Source organism: Egretta garzetta, unplaced genomic scaffold (assembly GCF_000687185.1).
Source record: "Egretta garzetta isolate BGI_Z169 unplaced genomic scaffold, ASM68718v1 scaffold449, whole genome shotgun sequence".
Lineage (NCBI taxonomy): Eukaryota > Metazoa > Chordata > Aves > Pelecaniformes > Ardeidae > Egretta > Egretta garzetta.
In genome coordinates, this window is record NW_009260681.1 from 190,491 (window position 1) to 214,688 (window position 24,198).

At 36.5% G+C, this 24,198-nt stretch overlaps 1 protein-coding gene across 1 annotated transcript in view; it reads right to left on the minus strand.

Moving 5' to 3' along the window:
• DEUP1 (deuterosome assembly protein 1) overlaps positions 1-24,198 on the minus strand; it is a 57,357-nt gene that overhangs the window by 26,417 nt on the left and 6,742 nt on the right. The window contains exons 2-8 of the mRNA XM_035901194.1: positions 23,904-24,005; positions 23,099-23,163; positions 15,380-15,551; positions 13,935-14,030; positions 7,450-7,584; positions 4,415-4,528; positions 1,771-1,983 (exon numbers count right to left, since the gene is read on the minus strand). Coding sequence (XP_035757087.1) covers positions 1,771-1,983; positions 4,415-4,528; positions 7,450-7,584; positions 13,935-14,030; positions 15,380-15,551; positions 23,099-23,163; positions 23,904-24,005 — 897 coding nt within the window. The remainder of the gene's footprint in view (positions 1-1,770; positions 1,984-4,414; positions 4,529-7,449; positions 7,585-13,934; positions 14,031-15,379; positions 15,552-23,098; positions 23,164-23,903; positions 24,006-24,198) is intronic.

The window sequence follows — 24,198 nt, forward strand, 5'->3', positions numbered from 1 at the left end:
CTGGTAACAGATGATAGGACGAGGGGGAATGGTTTGAAGCTGCGCCAGGGCAGGTTTAGGTTAGATATTAGGAAAAACTTCTTCACTGAAAGGGTTGTCAGGCTCTGGAATGGGCTGCCCAGGGAGGTGGTAGAGTCCTCCTCCCTGGAGGTATTTAAAAGAAGGATAGATGAGGTGCTTAGGGACATGGTTTAGTGGTGGGATGTCAGGGTTAGGTTAAAGGTTGGACTCGATGATCTTAAAGGTCTTTTCCAACCAAAGTGATTCTATGATTCTATGATTCTACTGCTGCTGTATTCCATTCACATGATTCCAAAAATCCTCTTGCTTGAAGATTTTCTTTAAAGGCTACAGCACAATGACATCTACTTTCTCTCTTGTACAGCGTCTATCCACCTGCTCCAACAGCCATAGAATGGAATAGAATGGAATATTTCAGTTGGAAGGGACCTACAAGGACCATCCAGGCCAACTGCCTACCCGCTTCAAGGCTGACAAGAAGTCACAGCATGTTGTTAAGGGCATTGTCCAAATGCCTCTTAAACACCAACAGGCTTGGGGCATCAAATACCTCTCTAGGAAGCCTGTTCCAGTGTTTGACCACCCTCTCAGTAAAGAAATGCTTCCTAATGTCCAGTCTGAACCTCCCCTGGAGTAGCTTTGAACCATTCCCATGTGTCCTATGACTGGGTACCAGGGAGAAGAGATCAGCACCTCCCTCTCCACTTTGATTTGATCCACTCCACATTCTAGTCACAGTACTTTTGATGGCATCCTTTTTAACAGGCCCCAAAACAGAGGTTTTTTGCTTGCATACCATTAACTTGTATACAGGCAAATGACTCCGTGAACTAATGTGCAAATGAAATGTATAAACAACACATGCTAAACTTGGCTGTTCTGACAACACCTGAAATTAACCTCCACCACATTTATGTTATTCCTTAAAAGTATATTACATATGAAGTTATAATTCTGCAAGATTGTCTATAAACAGAAAGAGATGATATTTCTCCAGAAAGAGTCGAAGCCACTGTAGGCCACTCAATGTATTACTGACCTCGAAGTGCTTAAATAAATAAGCAAAAGCATAATTTATATATGTTACCAGAAAAAAATAGCAATGAGAATCTCATTCCTGATCTCTTGCAAACATAAAAAAAGGCTGTAAAGATCTTGTATTATCTCAATCTTGTCAGAACTCATATATCACAACCAAAAGAAGAGGCCCAAATGGCTGTCTTCATAGATCAGTGGTATGCTGAAAAGTGGTACACTAGGGGTAGGATAAAAACTGATGGTTCTTCCCATGGCTGGCAACTTAAACATTCATTGACTGCAAAATCTTCTCTCAATAATAAAGTATACCATGCACTTTTCTATATACATATTTACCAGCTATATGGCACAGTGTACAATACAGTGTAAATCAGATAAAGAGTTTTCATAGACATCTTTTATATACAAGGAACTGAGTGAACAAGGCTAAGTTCCTGTAGATACTATGGATATAGAAAAGTTATAAAACCCTAGATGAAAAGACAGGGATAAAATATACTACTATGTATCAAACATATTTCTGTTTTCTCTTTAAGTGTTACTCAAAAATTGTACTGTTCACAGCTCATTCTGTGTTCCTGCAAAGAATATAACTAATACACAGATCTTTTATATAGGCATCTCAGTACAACTTTTTAAAGTATACTCCTACATAATTAATGCTCCAACATTTATTCCACAGTCATCACAAAAAAGAAAAACGATTACTACCTGGCACTGGTTTTGGTACATTTTTAGATCCTCACGGAGTTTCAGATTTTCCTCTTCTAGTTTCTTCTTGTTTATTGCTATTTCATTCACAGTTGCCTTTAGCTTTTCAATAATCAACTCATCCTTTTCACTTTTGGGCTGGCCATAAGTAATTACCTCTTCTTGGTTTTGTTTCTTATTGATTATTTGGAATTGATAATTCTGTGTCTGCTTCTATAAAACAAAAACTTCTTTTAAATGAAATTCAATAATTATATGTAAATTGTTAGGACCAAACCATTACTACTAAAATCATAAAGTTATTTCCTTTTTCACCAGTATTTGTTTAGAAAAGATGGCACAACTGGAACAGTTTGCATTACTTCTCTAAATTATACTTCTTTTTTTTTAGCCTCAAGTTCTTTGTCCTCAGTAAGAAAAACGTTTCAGAAACTTCCAAGGGCACAGAATTTTTTTCAAGGATTTCTCTCCTCTGCTGTGTATTTTCCTAGCAATTAATTAGCCCCAAATGTGAAAAAGGTGATTATGATGACCTACTCAAAGCAGTTACTTATAAAAAATAATTTGAGAGATGTTCTTTAATTCATTGAACTCAGTAGGAGTTGTGTGTGTGTGCACGTGCATGTGCGCCTTGGGATAGATATTAACCTTTGACTAGAGGGCTAGCATTACATAGTTCATGTATAAACAGCTCAGTTACTACAGTAACTGTACTTTGATATCATTATCCTTAAACCTGGGGAAGAATCATTTGCACATTCTGCAGAGTCCCACACTCCATTCAGTTTCTTGTACTAATTAAAATCGTAAACCCAAAACTTCAGAAAATTGTTATTGCCTGTATTTGTGAACTCACAGGCATCATGAAGAAGTATAATTACTATGGTAACTGTTTTTGCTGTTTCAAAAGTTATCCACATAGATCCCTCTACTGGGAGATTAACAAGCAGCAGTAATCCTCCAGAAGACTCAGAATTAGCTGAAAAATGGCATCAAAATATAAACTGGAAACCATATATCATGTTCAGAGATCAAGTTCAGCAAGAAAATGTATATTAAAACTAAATAGTTACAAATACCGTATTTCATTGATAAGGACTGCAAAAAGGCATGCTTTAGACAGCTTTTGATGTCATTGACTATGTTCCCATAATTTGCATTGGGTGAACACCTAGGTAGAACTGACCACTGGCTGCATATCAAATAAAAAGCCAAAGAAATTTGCAGGTAAGTTTACTTTCTATAGATAATAAATTAAGGTCTCCCTGATATCTAAGTTACAGAGTCATGACACACCAAAATGTCAAAGCATCCTGCAAAAAATACAGTGCAAGACTCCAGTTGAAAGACCTCACAAAAGAAGAATTTGAGAGACAGACACAGGACCAATTAATGCTTTTGAAACAGTTAAGGGGTAACAGTCCATTAGGCTTCTATTTAATAAACTTGTCAGTGTTATGTTACAGTTGTGAAGAAAATTGTCTTCAAGGAAAGCTCACTGATGGCGGTGATGTAAGCTGCAACAGAAAAATGTGGATGATCACCTTGGGTACCCTATTTTGACTTGTCTAACTATATAATCAACATGCAGCAGTCAGTAGTTTTGTCTAGTCAAAGCCTTGCTTTTTTAACACATTTGTATGGAAGTTCAATAGTTGCAATATAATGTTTTCAACAACAAAACTGTCATCCTTGGAAACTCTGGATATGGGTAAAGAGTCTCATAGGGATTGTTAAGAAAATGTTTCACTAGATTAAGATCCAATGAGCTTAGTAACAGTGGAAAAGGGGATTACCAGTCAGCAACATAATTGGCTTCCCCTTACTTAATGTTCGAGCTGTTTTGTGGCTCAGTTAATTTGTAAGTTATTTTCTATTCTTTTTAGAGTAGGATAGGTCAACAAGACATCATTAAATCAGTATTTTGTTCTGGATTGGAAGGAATTAAAAAAATAAAAACATGCTAGATCAATAGGCCATATAAAAAAGTAATAAGCAAATCAGCAAGTAAAAAAGAAACACAAAGTCAACCAAGGAGTGAATGGTAACTTGAAAGCTGAAAAGTATGATTAAAAAAGGATAAGTGATCCAACAAATAACTCCAAGTCTGATTTTGGAGTAGCATATAGAAATTCATTTTTCTGCATAAATCATATTAATGTATATTTATCATCTTCAAAAAAATGAAGGCCATCTTAGATTTGATGGAACTCTATATTTGAGTCAACATAGTAATGGTATGTATTACTTACTTTGTATGATACTTTTCAATAACTTGTCATCACCATTAATTGCGTATTAGTAAATAGCATAGAAGAGAAAACTATCTCCATAGTACACTCCAAAAAAGTAAAAAGGAACATGCACTACTTTTTGCAGCTTTTTTAATCAGAAATATTGTGATTTTCATCATGATATTTATTCATTTTCTCATTATCATGAGAAAAATAAAATTCAAACAACTGTATGTATCATCAGTATGGGTCTGCCTCACCTAAAGCAATGTATTCACTACAAATATGCACATGTATTGTCAGATTCACTATAAGCTTAGCAGTGTTCAGATTTTTTAAATTAAGCTAAAATAACTCTAGTTGAGCTAACAGCCCATTTTCTTTCTAAAGCAGGAAGATAGGAATTTTACCTGAAATAAATTACATTTCTCAGACAATAATTTTTGTTGAGCATCTAAATAAACAAGATAATTTTGGCAGATTGTCCCCTTCTTATCCCATTCTCTTGATTTTGCCTTAAATTCCTGAAAGACATCAAAACAGGGCTAGTAAACACAGCGAAAATAACTTTTTTTCCTCAATCTAAATAACTTTGTAAATTTTATAGTTCTAAAAAAATCCATTTTTTTAATTAATACATAGTCTTTCCATAATTTTGGAAAGTGGAAAAAAATAACAATGATCTAAACCAGCCATCCAGCCATCCCCACCAGAAAAAAAATCCAGTTTTAAGGGCTGCTAATCTGAAAAAATTGGGCAGTAAACATAATCATTGAATAAAAATGAGAAAATATTTTAAACTACTTCCATTGCTGTAGATCTTAGAGTTATGACTGTAATACACTCATTTTATTGGAGGAATAGTTCCTGTGACTTTAAAGTTATATCAGTGTCAAGTAGAGTAATCAGCAGGGAATCAAACCCCTAATATTCAGACAAATATTTTGAGTGCTTGCTTTTTTCTTTTTTTTTTTTTTTAATAAATGGGACAGCAGCTACTGTGAATAAATTTTACTTCTTGATCTCTTTACAGTTGCTGCTTCTGGTTCTGAGTTCACCTAGTGTAAACAAAAACTTGTTTAACAAATTCTATTATATCAGATTTATCTAAGACTGTTTTTATAGTTGCACTTATATCTCTATTTATAGTGTATTTGAATTTGCTTTTGAATCATACCAGATCTTATATGTTCACAACTAGACTTTAAAGGCGGTACCCTACAAAATAAGTAGGAGAACTCCTGTTACTAGAGCCGCTGCTCTTTTAGTTTGAAGGATTAGCAAAATAACAGTATACTGTTTTATACAGTGAAAGCTATAACACTTATAAGATGCTATGAGAACTTCATTTTTCACAATGGAAATGTTGTTGCAAAAAGACATGATTTTTTATAATTATCCTAAACTGGCATAATCCCCAAATTTTAAAAAATAAGATTTTATATGCTGCTGAAACAAAATCAAATGCTTTCCAACATAGATTAATACAAATCTTCTTTTGCAGCTTTTCTGATATCTGCTTTGGCATTTTAAACCAATAAACATCTTGCCATGTTACAAAATGTTTACAAATGGAGTTTCAGACTACTTAATGAGGACTGAAGGTTCAAGGCCTTACTAAAGCACTGCTGATCATAGGAGATTTTCAACACAGTAATTATTTCCTGAATACTAGAATTTGCTGAATATATTCCAAGCACTCGTTTTTTATACTGCATAATTAATCAAATTACAGCATTGTGTTACATTATTTTCACATTTTAATCTTGAATAAGGTCATTCTTAAATTAGCTGGATCAGACAGTTTCACAGTAGTGATATATTTAGTCAACGATAGATATATAACCCATTTATTATTCTTGTAGTAGCAGATGTTGGCAGCTATGCTGCAGTCCAAAGCATAGTAGCTTTTCTGATGGCAAGGACTCTTCAAAGTGGAAAAGACAGAACATTATGTAGAGCTAGGATATGTTCAGGATGTGTCCTGTTACATAGGAACAGTCACATGAAGGTCACAGAAGTTAGTCCCACATCTTAGAGAATAACATAGAACATAGGCAAGTCCGAAATAAAGATCCTAAACCCTTCTTAATTGCAGCTTAAGTATAAAAGTACTTAAAATCTATTAGATCTTAAATTTTTGATTGTAAAGTTCTCAAAGTGTCTAAATAATCTTTATGATAAATCTACATAAATTATGTCAATAAGCCTGTAAATCTTCACAATGCTTAACAGCTAGGCAACTAGCTCACACATTCCACTGGTATTCCTCTGCTGACTTGGTAAATGCTCGAAGCACACACTATTTTATTATGCTCTTTACAAAGGCCAGCCAGAGAAAATGTCATTTTTTTTTCTGTGATCCTCCTATGCTTCATCAGACTAGTGGTTAGACTGTTCTCCCCATATGTGGAAGAATCAGTTTAATAATCTTCTCTCCAGGCAGAAACTAAACCAGAATCTTCCCATGTTAATTTTCCATCTAAAAAACAAATGTTATTTTTCAGCGGGCTCTGGAATTTTTCCTTTTGAAGTTGTTTCACTTTGCCCAGGATACCAGCAAATTCATTGGATAAGTAAAAAAGAAAAAGCAAAAATTAATACAGCTAGAGATTATATCACTCAGTTATAAGAAATGACACTGGATATCAGTTTCTGCACCAGTGAATGTAGCCAGAAGAGTATCTGGGGAGAAGCCACCACTTGGAGGCACACTCTCTATATGCCAGTTCTCTGTGCTGGCTAACTGTACTGTTGGCCTAATAAATATTTGATTATTCCACAGATCATAAAGTAACTTCTAACTCTGAGAAGCCAAGGCTGGGAATTACAATCAGAAAACAGTATCTTCCTGTATCCAAAAATGTCAGCTAAAATCCATTCTGTGCCCAGAGGGATAGGGAATATGGCTGAATCCTGTCCTCAGCACTTCATAGTACCTAGCCCCCACTCAGTATGCTGGATTCTGTGGGAAGTATTTTTTAAGTGCCTAATCCTTCCTCATGTGTTACCTAAAAAACCAGGTACTGACGTCAAGGTTGTGGATTGCCTCAGGCACATGGGTGCTGACAAGGTATGTGTATAGCAACCAGTTTTCCATCCTAAATCCTTTTTCTATCTAGCCCTACATGGTCAAAGTTGTCTGTAATTTGAATTAATGGTAGGTATTATGTGACAGTATCCTGCATATGTAAAAGGTCTCATGCCTCAACAGGAGAAAAACTAACATTATTTATAGCTACACTTATGAAATTATCTGTATTAACTCATAAAACTACTAAACCACTAATATGACTTGGATAAGAGAACAAAACCTGAATACTAAACTATTCACTTTTTCTTGTCAGAGCAAGAAAATGATATAATTTTTGTAGAATTATCAGGAAACCACAGATTAGTTCTAAACGCATATTAAAATTAGAATATAATAACAAAGTATTCCTACCTCCAGTTTCTTGTATAAATTGCTCAGTTCAGCTGGTGTATCTAGGCTTTCCTCACACTTTTTTCTACTTTCAACCCTTTTTTGTTTTAACTGATGTGACTGTAGCTTTTCATAACTATGCGCCAACTTTGAAACCTAAAAATGAAAGCAGAGTTGAACATGCAGAATCTATCAAAGATGACCACATGGCCAAAAGTTTTCTTTAAACTAGAATAGCCAACTGCGGCTTCAGCATTCTAAATATTTAATCAATGTAACAAATCATCAATTAATAAAGTTAATTTCTTAGAGATGAACAAGACTAAGCTCTCATACAAATGTTAGCTAACTGTTCAAATGGATTCATTTGACAGCTACTTAATTCTGCTGAAGTTCTTTACGGCACTGTTACCCATAGTGTCATTTCCTCTACAATGTTTGTATGAAATGTTCTATACTTGTTTACTGCCATCTTGTGTTGACATTTTTAAAGGGTGCTTCACTAGCCAGAATGAAGGATTATGGTTAACATGTTTTAAACTTGCATGTTTCTTTTTTATCATGAAAATTGTTGAAATGTTACGTATGTGATGATTGCATTCTTCTGGAACCATTAAGTACCAAAGATTGTCTATGAGAGTTAGATACTTAATACTGTTGTGCTTATTGATCTTACCATGAAAGTGTGGCTTAGGAGTCAGAGGCAAAGGAGTTAGAGGCAGAGAAGGGAAGGTACCAGCCTCTTCAGAGGGTACCTGCCTCTTCAGAAAAATGGCCAGTCTGATCAACAGTTAGCTATACGACACATGCAGAGGGGCTAGTGGCTGTTAACAGCTTTGATACAGCAAACATTGTCTGGTAGAGATATGTACATCTCATTTTGAAAAAAAAAAAAAGGAAAACCAAGGATATTGACAAAGGAAACACTAAAAATATGGGCTTGAGGGAAGAAGAGTGAAAGAACTTTGCGAAGTATGTTGACTAGAAAAAAAAGCTTACAAATATGAACACTGATCATGTCTTTTGCTGTTTTGTTCCTTTAAACTCATGTATATATGATGGTTTATTTTCTCTGTAATAATTACAGCTCAACTTAAAAAACTGTGACTCTAACATAAAGTTCTTTGCCTAACCAAACAAAATCCATAAAATCTCATATTTTTGTTAACTGCTCAAGTGAACTATGTCTGGAAAAGAAATTACTTCCAAGGAAGTAATTGGAAATGGAATGGAATCCTACTGAACCTACCTGGAATGAGCAACTGAGGTCTGTGCAGATAAGAAACATGGCCAAAAAAGTCCAGAAAAGATACAGAACAGAAACTGGAGTTAAAAACACATCTGGAAACTTCCTAGAGACATTTGGGATGATTTTGAGAACTCATAATATGGAACAGCAAAAAGAATTGAAAAGATGACCAGCAGGTAGATTGTCCTAGACTAGATAGTTTCATGAAATGGGGAGGTCCAGGGGTAGATTTGACCAACCTGGAATTTCTGAATAGAAATCCATGTGGACTTAACAGAGCTGAGAACCACCTTCAAAATGAAATCAAAAGTCTTGCAGAGAAGCTGCCTAAATTTGAACTTGACCTTGCCAGAGAACATAGTTAAGATAAAATATTTAAAATGGGTCAGATTATCCAAGCTCAAACAACATGGAACTCATTGTCTTCGGAGGAAAAATATCTTCTTTCAAATAACAGGATTTTTACTCTTGAATATATTATGGCACATGTCAACTGCCTGGGAAGAGCAAACCCAGATGAAGACAGGTATTAGACTGTTCATGCTAAAAAGACTAGGAAATACAGGATCTAATGCTTCAGCAAATCAGTCTAAAAAGGAATAGAACGGTCAAAATGAGACAACTTAGTTTGAATATTAGATTTATTTAATGAAAGTAGGATATTTCAGACATATTATAGTCTAGATGTTACCACAACCAGAAACTAAACTAAAAGCCAAGAATCTTTCCATTTAACGCTAGATACTTGCTTTAAAAATAAGGTCCAAGGTGTTCTATTTGCATGTTGTACAAGTTAAAAAAAAAAAACAACAACATGACGCATTTTAGTAAGTTCTGGGGTAGGTTTCATCTAAGTTTAGATGTCTGAAAGTTATACATCCAAGCCTGAGCTACTCTGCATTAGAAAAAGCTGCCTCCAAATGCTTAGTCATTTCAGCTATCTTAAATTCGCATCATATACTGACATGAATTATATTCCAGGGGTGTCCATTTCTCTCCATTGATTCTAAAGGGAGCCTGAGGTAGCTCAGACATAGCCATCTAGTTTTTAAATGTGTAAGTGACGAAATTAGCTGCTAAAGTGCTTAGAGCAAGAATGGATTCTTGTTCTTTTGCTGAGGGACTTCTGTCATTTTCAAAATGAGAATAAGTACTAAACATTAATATAGAAAAAAATGAAGGAAGAAAGTAATGAAGATGAACCCCTAAGGTTTTTGCTATTCAATTATGACAAAATGTTGTACATTTGAATGAGTGCAGCAGTGGGGCCTAAGAGTTTGAGGTTACATACCAGGAATTATTTCCCTAATACAAGAAAAATACAGATTTTACTGCATTCGACAGGCACACATTCAATTCAGTAGGCATGTTGCTCATTAAACAGCTGCTTTTATCAATAGCAAGGGTAAAAAGCACTGAGGACCACAGAAGCAGCATATAGGAGAGAAATCTGTTCTGAACAGCCCCGCATTCTTACAACTAGAAAAAGTGATCCTTTCTACCAAGATTAAGAAGGAAAAAAATTGGGAGGGATTTTAAGAATACCTTTGCAGAGAAAGATACAATGCTACTGGTAAATAGTAGCCCTCGCACCATTTGTGCAAAACTAAATTGTAGCTCTTAAGATTATATAGTGTAGAAGGAGGTGTAACTTTCAAGTGAGGGTAAGAAACAAAAGAATGGAGACAAAGGAGATAAAGCGAAGATTAATATTGCCAGGGAAGCTCTATATTTTAGATATGAGCTTGTGCAGCTGAGAATTGGGGACATTAAAGTAATTCTATCGTAGACACTGCACCTGCAACACTGTAATTTAAGAAAGAAACTCAGTAAGGAGACATAGTAAAAGCTAGAGGAGCAGAGTGGGATAGTCTTGTGTAGCACAGGTGCTTGGAATTGTTCTGATGGGCTAACTTTGTTTATCACCTAGAGAAGCTAGGCAGGCCTCCTAACTTAGGCATTTAACAGTTTCCTTCTTCAGTCAATGTGCACTGGATGGATATTTCATGAAGAAAATATGGTTTGGTGAAAGGGGAGGAATGGGAATCAGAAAATAAAATGCAAACAGCATCAGTGTTGGAACCTTCAGTAAAATAAATAGGATGACTGAAGAAGAATGAAATGTTTGGAGGCATAGATTGGGAAAGGGATGTGTACTCTTAAGAGCTAGAAATCCAAACTTCTTGCATAAAGATAAAAAGAGAAGCAATTAGGAAACTCAAAGAAAGGTTAGGTGGTCTGAGTAGTAACTAAAAAAGGAGAATCTTGGCAAGAAGTATAACCAGGTTTACAGAGAGAAGTTTGTAGGTTAGGAATTGTGAGATTCTTTAAAAAAACCACAAAGAGAAAACAGATTATATTTCTGCATGTGTATTGGGTTTGCATGGCAAGGTTTTGGTAGCAGGGGGGGTACAGGGGTGGCTTCTGTGAGAAGGTGCCAGAAGCTTCATCCGATAGAGCCAATGCCAGCCGGCTCCAAGAGGGACCCACTGCTGGCCAAGGCGAAGCCCATCAGTGATGGTGGTAGCGCCTCTGGGATAACATGGTTAAGGAAGGGGGAAAAGTTACTGTGCAACAGCAGCTGGGGAGGGGAGTGAGAGGCTGTGAGAGGAGCAGCCCTGCAGCCCCCCAGGCCAGGGCAGCAGGAGGGCAGGAGGGGCTCCAGGCGCCGGAGCAGAGATTCCCCTCAGCCCCTGGGGCAGCCCATGGTGGGGCAGGCTGTGCCCCTGCAGCCCAGGGAGGCCCACGGGGGAGCAGATCCCCACCTGCAGCCCGGGGAGGACCCCACGCCGGAGCAGGGGGATGTGCCCGAAGGAGGCTGTGACCCCGTGGGAAGCCCGTTTGTGGAGAACTGCAGCCCATGGGAAGGACCCAGGCTGGAGCAGGGGAGGAGTGTGAGGAGTCCTGCCCTGAGGAGGAAGGAGCGGCAGAGACAGCGTGGGATGAACTGACCCCAACCCCCATTCCCCATCCGCCTGCGCCGCTCAGGGGAAAGAGGGAGAGAAAACTGGGAGTGAAGTTGAGCCTGGGAACAAGGGAGGGGTGGGGAGAAGGTGTTTTAAGATTTAGTTCTATTTCTTATTACCCTACTCTCATTTGATTGGCAATAAATTAAATTAATTTCCTCAAGGCATCTGTTTTTGCCCGTGACTGTAATTGGTGAGTGATCTCTCTGTCCTTATCTCAACCCACAAGCCTTTTGTTATAATTCCTCTCCCCTATCCAGCTGAGGAGGGGAGTGATAGAGCAGCTTTGGTGGGCATGTGGAATCCAGCCAGGGTCAACCCACCACATCATGCAAAGGACTTGTAGGGTAATTAACAACTTCAAAACCAAAATCTTTAAGAAAAACGACCTGGAATTTCAATTTCAGAAAGTTCAGTTTCAGTGAAGATCTTAGCAACAACACATAACATAAACACAGTCATTTTTAGCATGTGATAAAAAAAAAATTAAGTGAAGAATATTGCAGGAAATGTGAAAAAGGATGAGAAAAGAGAGATATGCTATATTTTGGGGGGCGAGTACTTCATTGCTAAAGGGTACCTTACAACTTATACGTAAAAAGGCACACCACTATTCATTGTATGATGTTTATCTTCTCAATAATCATGCTAAGATATTGTTTCTTTTTCTGTAACTTATGTAAATTATAAAAAACTTTTGTTTCTAGCTGCTTTCCCAAATGATTAAAAGTGTTAATTACATAACAACCCAAACATTCTCTGTTTACTCACAGAACTGTTTGCCAAATCAATTTCCATATATAAAAGAAAAAAGAAATTAAAGACATGACCTTTAAAAGAAGTTATACATTTGTTAGCTTGATGGATTTGTGTGGTGTTATCATCTCTAAATGAAAATAATGATATGCAATTTATGCAATCCAAGATAATTCTACATTCTAATTCTACAAATGAGTGTGATGATTAGAAATTTTTAATTACTTCCAAGGAAGTAATTGGAAATGGAATGGAATTCTTAATCTCTGTTAGGAGAATCCGGTGAAGGCAACAGTGGAATAGTGGGAAAACCAATGTAGAATTGTGTAAATTAACTTGTTAAAATCTGAGAAAACAGAATATACTGAAGTTTGCTAAGAATTTAGATTCATGATTGAAGTGGAAAATAATGAAGAAAAAAAAATACAGGCAGAGAGCAAACACAGCTAAATAGTAATTGTAGAATCATAGAACCATAGAATGGTTTGGGTTGGAAGGGACTTTTAAAGATCATCTAGGCCAACCTGCCGACCATGGGCAGGGACACCTTCCACTACGTCAGGTTACACAAAGCCGCCTCCAATCTGACCTTCAACACTTCCAGTGATGGGGCATCCACAGCTTCTCTGCGCAACCTGTTCCAATGTCTCATCACCCTCACTGAAAAAAAAAATCCTTCCTTATGTACAATCTAAATCTACTCTCTTTCAGTTTAAAACCATTGTCCCTTCTGTCACTACAGGCCCCGGTAAAAAGTCTCTCTCCATCTCCTAAGTCCCCTTTAAGTACTGAAAGGCGGCAATAAGGTCTCCCTGGCGCCTTGTCTTCTTCTGATCATTTTTATGGCCCTCCTCTGGACCTGCTCTAACAGGTCCATGTCCTTCTTGACCCCAGAGCTGTATGCAGTACTCCAGGTGGGGTCTCATGAAAACGAGGTAGAAGGGGAGAATCACCTCCCTCGACCTGTTGGACATGTTTCTTTTTATGCAGCCCAGGATACAACTGGCTTTCTGGGCTGCAAGCACACACTGAAATAAATAAAGCCAAACCAAAATCCCAATATCAATAATCCAGGTTACTCTAGTTTTGATACTATGTTCTCTTATGGAAAGCTATCAATCAGACCACTTTAATAATCCCTGTAAATCAGACAAACTAAAACCAGAAAAAAATATAGCAAACACATGACAAGAACAGTTTCAGTCTTAAAATTGTTAATGTGCATCAGAGTCTTATTAGCATGAATCCAATTATCTATTTTCTTCATTCACCAAGGTTTTAGGTTATTAGTCCAAAGTCAGGAAATAGACTATCTGTCTTCATAACAGGTATCACAATCACATCAAAATCCATCCAAAGAGTTTGGACATGACTGTACAGAAACGGTAATGGAGCCTGGTAGGAAGCTGTAGTCATCATCATTTGTATGACAAAATCCATCTTTCTCAAATCCATAAAGGTGCACCTATACCATTAGGCATGTATAGGCTCTTTATACGGCAATCATAACATAATGTAACTGACATTTTTCTTACTTGATATTTCAGTGCTTGAAGCTGAGTTTCATAATTTTGAGCCATTTCATACTTAGTTTTCTGTAAGTCTTCCAGTTTCTGTTGAAGTAGTCCCACCTACAGTTAGAATAAGCATTCAAATTTACCTTTTCTGAGATGTTCCAAAATACGTCATTTTTAGAATAGTCATTTGAAACTTCGAAAGAAGACTGTGCTTAGTAGATAGATACTGAAAATATATATTCATTCAGTAACTTAATAATGAAACTGGATATCAAGTTAGGGATTTTATTGTAAAAAAAAATCTCACTGTATGCTTATGTTATGATTTAATGATAATACTGTGTGACTCTTGTCATGGAAGACCATTTAATGAAAGCACTTCTGACCCAACTATATGAATGAAGTGCAGTGTCCTGTTGTGAAAATTCTCCTTGAGTGGCTTATATAATCATATAAATGACTTTCAACTACTTATGTAAAATTATCAGGAGACACTGTAGATTCATTTCAGCTCCCTAAGCACAGTTCCATTTGAGATATCTTGAATTATCTGAGACTTTTACAGATATCTGAGCAATATGACAAAGAGCATATGTGACACCTATGTTTTTCTGGAGGGGCAGCTGGAAGCTAGGTAGCATATGATAAAATATTTCAGATAACATCTCTGCACAGGCAAATAAATCAATGCTTTAAGGATTGGCTAGCTGAATTAAACTCTTGGCTCCTCTGACTGCAGTAACTAAGGGCAAGTTCCTAATTGTTCATTAGGGAGAGTTATTTCATTTTCAAAACTCCCCCTGGCAGTTTAGACACTTAGCTCACAAAGGATGCCCATGTATAAACACCTAACTTCAGATGTCTTCAAGTAGAACTGAATGCTGTGCAAGGATTTACTGATGTTTCTGAATGAATATTCAGCAGACAAGACTGTGAAGAATGGACAGCATCAGGTACACTGGGGCTTTCAGTTTGATAAGCATGTCCAAGTGGTAATACAATTCAAATCTTCACTATTAATAATAAAATTATCATACAAAGACAGCATATCATGTAAAATGATAAAAATCAGGTATAAACAGGAATTACAAAGATGTAATTTAGTGTAATTTTGTGAAACTTTTTGGACTGTACATTTCCATTGAAAATTTCTGATGAAACTAAAAGTGTTGGCATTTATAAAAACCATCAAATTATCTTTTTACAGCTAAACTGAAAACATTTAATTTAGACTTCAGGGAAATAGAAGAAATATGAGGCTTTCAATGACATTTTTACAACCACTTTTCAGAACAGAAGCACACTTTAAAGCAAAACACTAAGGACAATTAGTGACCTTTAAAAGGTGTTTGGTATTTTTACATGATAGAACAAACAGGTCGCCTTATAGAGCATTTAGAGCATACTATTAACTAACTCCCAGAATAAATACTTTCTTTATAGAATGTGATATTCTTAAATACCTCTTGACCTTTTTGATCCAGTTTGCTTTGGGCACTTGCTAATTCTTTATCCTGGATATCCATCTTTGCTTCTAAAGCTTTCATCTTCCTTTCCCATTCCCCTTTCTTGCTGTTTACCATGATGTCAACTTGATGCACTAATTCCTGAAGTTCAGCTTCACATGGAGAAACTCTAATAATATAAAAAAAAGAGATTTATTTTTTAAAATAAAGAATAAGTGAGAAATCAAATTTTTATTTACATTGCTAAGATTTTTATTTTAATTCTGATGGAAATAACCACTTTTCAAGACCAGAAAGAAAGAAATAGGAATGCTAAACGATGCCTTTGAATGTAGGTGGAATCTCACTTCATCTATCTTAAGCTTGCCTGAAGTAAAAATCAGAGTATTTAGCATATTCTGGACTTCTTGCCTAGCTTAAATGCTGTTTGATATCCTCTCACTCTTTCAGGGATGAATTGTCAAATGAGCACATGTTGAGTTGAAAGTATCCAAGTCCAAACCTCAATGGACAAGAGTAGGAGAAGATGAATATTAAGTCGCCTATGGGCACAGGACTTCCCACTAAGGGCACATAATGATGGAAGCAGAATTTGTTGGAGGAAGTTATTAAACAGCTGGCTTGAAAGCTAGCCACAATTCTGAATTGCTTGTTCAACTTCTACACTGTTTTCCCATTCTCTTTGTGGAAAATGGACTTAAGTAACAAGGCAACTTGTATAATAACAGTAAGTTTTAATTCTACTAGGAAGCACAGAAGTGAGTGCATTTTGAAAAGGACTTGTCTTTGGGGGACTGTGTCCTGGATTTGATAAGATTTGTACAATATCTGCAACATAAACATTGGATTTTTTCCCAAACTTCTGAGGTTAAATTTGGAATACATCCCTTATACTACAACTTCATTGTCAATAATAGACAATGATGTTTTACACTGTTGCTTTAGGAATATGATGTGTTCTAACTAACAAAATAATGATACATGATCAATTTATGGTATATTAGTACGGCCATCAGAAACTGAAAGCAGCCAAAGTTGCCCTCTTAGTTGCCCTCTTATACAGCCCCTTATACAGGAGTGGTATATTAATTTAAAAAAATGAAACTTTGTCTGGATAGTGTCAAACAATGTTTAGATCAGCTGGTTTACACCATTTAGAAGATATATAAAAGTATCTGAACTTCAGTATGGAGATTTCTTTATTCCATATCCATTCCAACTTTGTATTTGATGACGAATATAAGAAAAATTTGAAATAAGAAACATATAGATTATAGAAAATTTGGCTGTGGATACTTTTTTATGCAAGAAATTGCATAACTCTTTCTACGGTCCCAAACTTCTTATTTCTAGAAATGACTATTTCACATCAAAATTATACAGTCCTTCTAAGGTATATGAGATTTTTTTCCTGAAGTATTTTGGAGAGTTTATTGCCCAGTTAACCTTGATTGTTTTATGAACTGATAGCTTCTCTCAATCTTTAAATTTACAGCTGGCATTTCAGATTTGCAATGATTTATTTACAAGTCAGAATCTTTTTAGAACTCATTAATCATTTCAACTTCCAGTGAAACATTCCAGTTAGAAAAAAATTTATACCATAATTAAGTAAAACTTTTTGTTGAAATGTTCCTGAACATTTTATTTTCCTGACTTACTGCCTCTTCTCTACTTAACCCAGTATTCTAGGGTTTGGGAAAAAAGATAAAGGAGACAATGTACACTCCTGCCTAATTCCTTCCCATAAAATAAAGAAGGGAAATTTTATTCCGTTAACACTCAGAGCTGGTTTTGGACTGTTACAAAGAAGAGTTAGCTATTGAACAAATTGCTTAACTATATATATGAGCCCATACATTTTCTATAAAACTTAATTTTCATTGAGTCATATGGAAAAAAAGCCAGATTGTTTTCTATCAGTATGATTAATTACACATCACCAAAAAAAAAAGCTGTCATTTGTCAACCATTAAAGACTTCAATTTGATCTCAGTTTACTTAAATTGAGATACAAAATCAGAATTAGTTAAGATGGTAGTTTGATAAAAACCTTTAGCAGACTTACTCACCACTGTAATGCTCACTTCACCATTGAAATAAAAATATTTATCAACTTCAGGCTTTTTTTGAAAATACCACAACTTCTAAGAATTTTTAGTATGTTCAGAGCTCATAGAATGTTTGATGTAGATATTTTTATACTAAGTACCAAAAGGGGCATGTATCTCACTGGAGTGAAGGAAAACCTTTCACTGACTGTCTTTAGACAGCAGAATACTGTGTTGAATTTTTAAACTTTTGAGGAGTAGCATCTCTTTCATTTCATTTTCTGTAAACATTTCTTTTCCACACAATTTTTTTTAATGGCATCTGTTATCTGCATATACTGTTCTCATATGACTTCACTGTTTATAAACTTTTCTACTTCTTTTCCACTTCTTTTTTAGAGCTTTTAAAATACCTTTCTTGTTTCCTGTTCTAGTTTTAATTGCCTTATATATATTTTTTTTTTTAATAAGAGATTCTATTTATAAATTACCCTAATACACAGCTTTATTACTTTCTTTAGAAGACAGACTTTTATCTTATCTTTATCACATACTGGACTGTATTGAAATGTTTCATCTCTAGTTGTTGCAATCTTATCTTGGCCGTGAAAAAACCTTATCTTGTTCACGTCTTCAAATTATTCTTTTGAGTGGTATGATCTGATCATTGTGAAAATTTCTGCATTTTTCCCTCTGCAATGATTTAGAGATTAGTGATTCCAATTACTGCCATACCTCAATGAAGGTACAAATAAACCCAATGTTCCTCCACTGTCAACTCTCTCTCCCTTATCTCAATCAGTTCTACTGTTAGTAAACTGTTAGTGGTACACCTGCTTTCTCTTTTTTCATCTGCCATAGTGACTATTCATTGTGCAACTGAAGTTTAATCTGCATTTAATTTCCGTTTCCTCATACTGTTGCATAATTTTCAAGTCTCTTCTTTTTTGTTGGTTTTGATTAGAAGCCTATAATGAGTTTCCTCTTGATAAAACCAGCAATTGTATTCTTTCATAAATCTGTTAACTATCCCTTCTGATATCTAAACTGATGCAAAAAATGTGTTGTAACCTATTACTTTTCATGATAATAAATTTAGCCTTCTGATAAGCACATTTCTTCACTTAAAATAATCTAAGAATGCTGTGATGTTGTTTTGAGTAATGACACGTTCCTTTTTTCTTTTAATAATATTATTTATCTCACTGACATTTTCTCCCAAAGTAAAAGTGATAGCCACTGGTCATAATTTAATTGGTTCTTTAATTTATAAAAACTTAAAAGCTATGTATCCTCTTGACTGCTGATGGCACACACACCTCTGTGACACATAAAGTGCCTTTATGATCACTAATCAGTTTGCAGTCATTCTAGTATCTCCATGGCGTGATGGTTTGTTAAAATGAGCATAGCTATTTCCTTAAAATGAGCATAGCTATTATTTTATGAAATAATTGCCATAGAGACAGTCACAGAGAGACAAAATGATGGTGCAGCATCTGCATAATGTAGCACGAACCTACAAAAGGGTTAATGATAAAAAGCACAGCAATATGCTTGAAACTGTTCCATCCTAGGAAGTGTTGGAGAGGATTTCAATCCCCCAATGAGCACAGAATGACTTTTTGTGCCACGAACATTACAGTCTGGCATATGGTTTTGGGGGACATTGCAACCAAGAATGTGCCAAGCAATTAGGAACTTTATTTTCACAGAACTGCGCTTAACGAAACGCAAGCTGAGCCTTACTCAGAGGTAATATCCCTATTGCCAGTGAGCCTTCAACTGCTAAGGTGCTGCCAGCACATCACCAAAGAACAGTAGCATGTGCCTCTTACGTAAATAACTGTGCAAACCAAGCCAGGGTGCTTTTACTGCTGGTGGTTGATACCACCATCTTGTGTGAATGCTAGAATGACAATGCTTCTTTTCTTTTCTGGTAACCTTTCACGACCCAGCTCTTCAGCCAGCTCTCCAAATGCCTGCTCTCCCTGTGCCCATGCAGACATGCTGAAGTCCCTTGTCTGTAGGTTGTGCTCTGAATCAAGTGCTGGTCCCACACACAAAAAGCATTCCTTAACATGGATATGTGTTTATTGCATGTCTTTTTTTTGCTGCTTAAATGGTGTAAATCCCTTGTTTTGATAATTGTTACAGGGAATTGGGGCAAGTTTGTTAGATTTATGATATCATAATTAAAACTCAACACCATTTTTAAAAGTAAAATTCTTTAAAACTTTTTTATATCAACAAATGCTTGGAACTTTATCAGTGTTAAGCTTGGAAAGGCTTTTTAAATACACATATAAATCTTAATGCCTTTTTAATGTTAAAACTGTTAGCAATGCCATTTTAAAATTTAATATGAGTCACAGAATGCTAATAGCCAAAGTGCAAGCAAGTAGTACACTGTGACGTACATATCACAAAACAAAAATGTCCTCTCCCCAACTGCCTCAAACTTATCTCAAAATAGCATTAATGATGCAGCAAACTTTGGTTCCCTCTGGGTTGAATATAAAATGGGATTTTAAAAATGGCAGATGAAACAACACTGCGTCAGGATGACCTTTTCTGTGATACTGCTATAAGGGCCTGTGCCCTTCCAGCCTCACGTATTGTCAGGTGGCAAGAATTTGATGAACCACCAGCAATGACTCGGCTCTCTGATTTTAGCCTTCAGAAATAGGTACTTCCTTTATTGTGTGTCACATGGATCATCTAAATATTGCTATGCAAGTGCAAATGCAACCTCTAGCCTGGATCAACAGGGTCACCCTTTCAGGCCCACCATGGCTGACATCTTTCTCTCTGAAGTTTCACCTATCCTTTTTGGATCATCCCGCACAAGGCATGTTCTGCAGCTCTTGCTAGATTTTCTCTGAATAGTTCTTGCATGTTTCTTGAACCTAGAACCACCAATATACAAAAGGGAGCTGCTGAAGGAAAAATCCCTTCTGAAACAGCTTTGCAGCCTACCTCCACTTTCTCTGTCTACTTCCTTACCTACATCCTCTAGGTACACTTGCATCTGAAAAAGAAAAGCTATATCTGAAGCTGTAGATTACTGCTGCTGTTCTATACCAGAACCACTCTGTATCATGGCTGTGGCATTACACACAGATGTGCATAAAGACTATTCGGCAGTTATCCCCACCTCCTAGCAGAGAGGTGCTACCAGCTGCTGTAACTATTATTTTAGTCCCTTCAGTGTTTCAAAGAGAGTGCTAACTATCCTCCTCAGAATACGGCCAATCATGTGGTATCACAGTCATGAGAATTCATTTGATCACTGGATGTTGAATGAGGAAAACTCTGGTATCTTTTGTTTAATAAGCCATCAGGTACACAAACACACAGAGAGCAATGCATAAAACACAGTAGCATGGTTTTTTTACCCTTATGAATTCAGCATTCCCACTTTGTTGAATGTGTACATCAAATGGATTCTTCATACATGGAAGCAAGTGGCAGCTATTTTTTTTAGTTGCATTTACTTTGAAACAGCTAAAAATACTTAAAGGTATCTCATTTTTAAAGCAATGTAGGCAAGCTCTTAGTCTTCCTTTATTTCCATATTGGTGAAGACAGAGATGATTCATATTCTGCTGTCATTAATAACTATTTATCTTCATGTAAAATCTAGATGTTTCCAAGTTTAGACAACCCAAAATCCAGATAATAAGTTTTACCAACTCCAGGCCTTTACCACAAACAAATTTTGCACTAGTTAGACCTTTCTAGCTTTTTTTATCTGCCTTTTGCTTTAGAGTTCTGCACAGATCTGTATTTTTCTGATTGTTTCCTAATAGACATAGAAAGAATATTATTGTCCATACACTTTATTTTAAAGTTGTAATTTAGAATCTGCCATTTTAAGAAATGTTTTGCTCATACTGTCAATCTCTGCTTCATGCCTTCTTCCCTTATTACTCTGGTTCGCTGACAAATAGGAAAACATGTATGACCACATTTATGCAAACACAAGCAAAACCTATGCAGAACAACATTGACAAAGATTGCTGTCTTACATAATGCATTCATTAGTTTTTGATCCTTAACACATCTTCTGGAGCCAATATTAATTCCTTTTCTCTTCTTAAAACTTGCTTGAAAAATAGGCAATATAGAAACTGGTTCTGATACAATAGTCCGTTAGAATCTTCTACCCCGAAGTTCCATAATATGAACTACAACTCATTTATTTAATAATTTTCAGCCATACAGGATCATAGACATCTGTGGATGGATAATTTGTGATTTATGAGTTCTTGCAGCTGGGATGTAATAGTCATGATTTCTACCACCATTATCCAGCCATTTTCCCAAATTTTAAAGCTATCTGCATTATTTCTGGAATACTGTCAGCACAGACTGAAACAAAGGTCTCCTAGCATTGTATTCTAAACTACTCTTCCAGATTCTTTGTAGAGTTAATGGAAATAAATAGCTACCTAGAATACCTGGCTTATGATGGGACAAATCACTCTCTAGATTCATTTGCAATGACCTGAAATTTCACATATGTCAATTACAACAAAGGCCAGGCAGGATCTGAACTCTTGAAATAAGCATCTGATTCGTTAAAAAAAGTGTCAAAAAAACCCACAATATTTTGATTTTTCCTAATATTCAAGTTTTTATATGACCATATTTACCAGTCATATGACCAACAAAAAGAATGCCCCTCAAAGCCAAAAAAAGGGCCACATTGTTCAGAATACAGTATTTTAATGCAGCAATTATTTCCTATGATTAAAAGTGCACACATTATTCTTCAGTACAACAGAGCACATTTTCAAATCCTTTTAAAACTTTATTGGGCCAAAACTTGTGTTTCTGTTATTTTAAGAAATACTTTTACACTTAATATGCATCAATTACCTTGAAATGCTTCTTGGTAATAATGATAAAAGAAACTGGTTTATATGAAATATAGGTAATCAGTTTGTTTACAAATTATGATAGATAAATATTCTATTTAGCTCATTATATGGGGAAGTACTTTTTATATTGCTGTGTTCCTTGAGCAGGCTGGATGGGATGAGTTCCTACATCAAATCTCACCCGTTCTTGCACTTCTTTAGAAATCTTTAGAAAGATTTTATGCTGTACTAGTATTTTTTTAGATTAACACTAAAAGAACTACACTTGGATTATGTCAAAAAAAGATGATTGTGTTGTGATGAAAAGTGCACTTAATACTTGGTAGGAACAATTGTGGTTATTACCAGTGCAAAATCAGACCAAGTCTAGCAATTAATAGCCTTGTTTTTAAGATTTTTGAATCTTTTAAGAGCTGTGATATGCAAGTTTATACTGCTGTAGCCTAGCAACTTCAACTATTTTTTAAAACAGTTTGAAATAACATTTCTTAACATTTTAATAAAACCCCACATGGCTTTCATTTTTTCCCCTTTGTTGAAGCATGATTTAAAAAATTTAAATATCTAACAGAAACAGTCAGTAGATTATTAGCTAAAGCAGTAAGATGTGTTGTCTTAATTATCAGTAACCCCTCCAGTCTGCATAGAAAACAGCAGAAGAAATTGAGGAAGAATCACATTTGCTTCTAAAATCATTAATATTGTTTCACGTTTTTAATAAATCCACGTAATTTAATTCCATTACATATTAACCTCCCAGACAGTAACTCATTACTTACTTAGCGACAGCTTGTTCCTGAAACACTGCTAAGTCCTGCTCCATATTACTGATTGCTGTTTTAACCTGTTGAAGCAACAAAAATCAAGTAATTCAGATTCTTAAATGCGTGCATTTACACAGCCAAGTACTGTATCCTGGAAAGTTCTATGCTTTCCCTTCAATTTCTGTAATTCTCCCATTGCAAACAACAGGGGCAGGGGAATGTAGTTCTAATTACAGGCTGCAATGGGCAAGATGAAAACGTCTGTAGTAAACTCGGCAGCTCTCGCACTTGGTGTAGCACTGAGATTACTGGAGGTGGTGGCTAGCTTGAGGATAGCCCTGGATTTCCACGAGGAACAGTTTGTTTTGGGTCATTCCCTGTTATGTGATGTCAATGATTTGCCAAGACACTCTAAAACACATAAATCTAGATTTGTCATAGATCCATGGCTGCATTCATCAGCCATTTCTCATACTTTCACACACCCTAATTAACTTATACCCAGGCTACAGTTTTTCTCAAACACGATTTTGGACTCCCATTGACTATTCGCTCCCTCGCTTAACAGATGCAGTGCCGAGACACACAGCCTTCAAGTACCTTGGGCAGAAAGATCAGACCAAGACTGCTGCTGGGGCCAGTCCAGTTCTGTGGGTCCAGCAGGACACAAGGATGTGGGGCAAGCCTGGGTGCATGAAAAAACAGGACCCAGCCACATTACGGGTGATAGAGTGGCGTGAAACAGCCCTAATTCCTTGTTGGGACTGAGCAGTGGGGCTCTCCAGGGCACTGGTGCCAGTACATACTGGTGTGCGGACACATGGCGCCGCGGCCTTGGCTCCACAAGGACCAGGCACCTGAGGTGACACTGCCACCGGGGCAGCACCCTTGGCTCCACAGGGACCAGGCACCTGAGGCGACACTGCCACAGAGGCAGTCGTAGCTCTAACAGGGACCGGCACCTGAGGTGACACTGCACAGGACCACCACCCTTGGCTCCACAGGGGACCGGCACCTGAGGTGACAGAGGCACCGGGGCAGCCTTGGCTCTGCCGGGCACCTGAGGAGACCGGGGCACCCAGGGCGCCGCCCGAGCCCCCGCGGCGGGCCAGGCA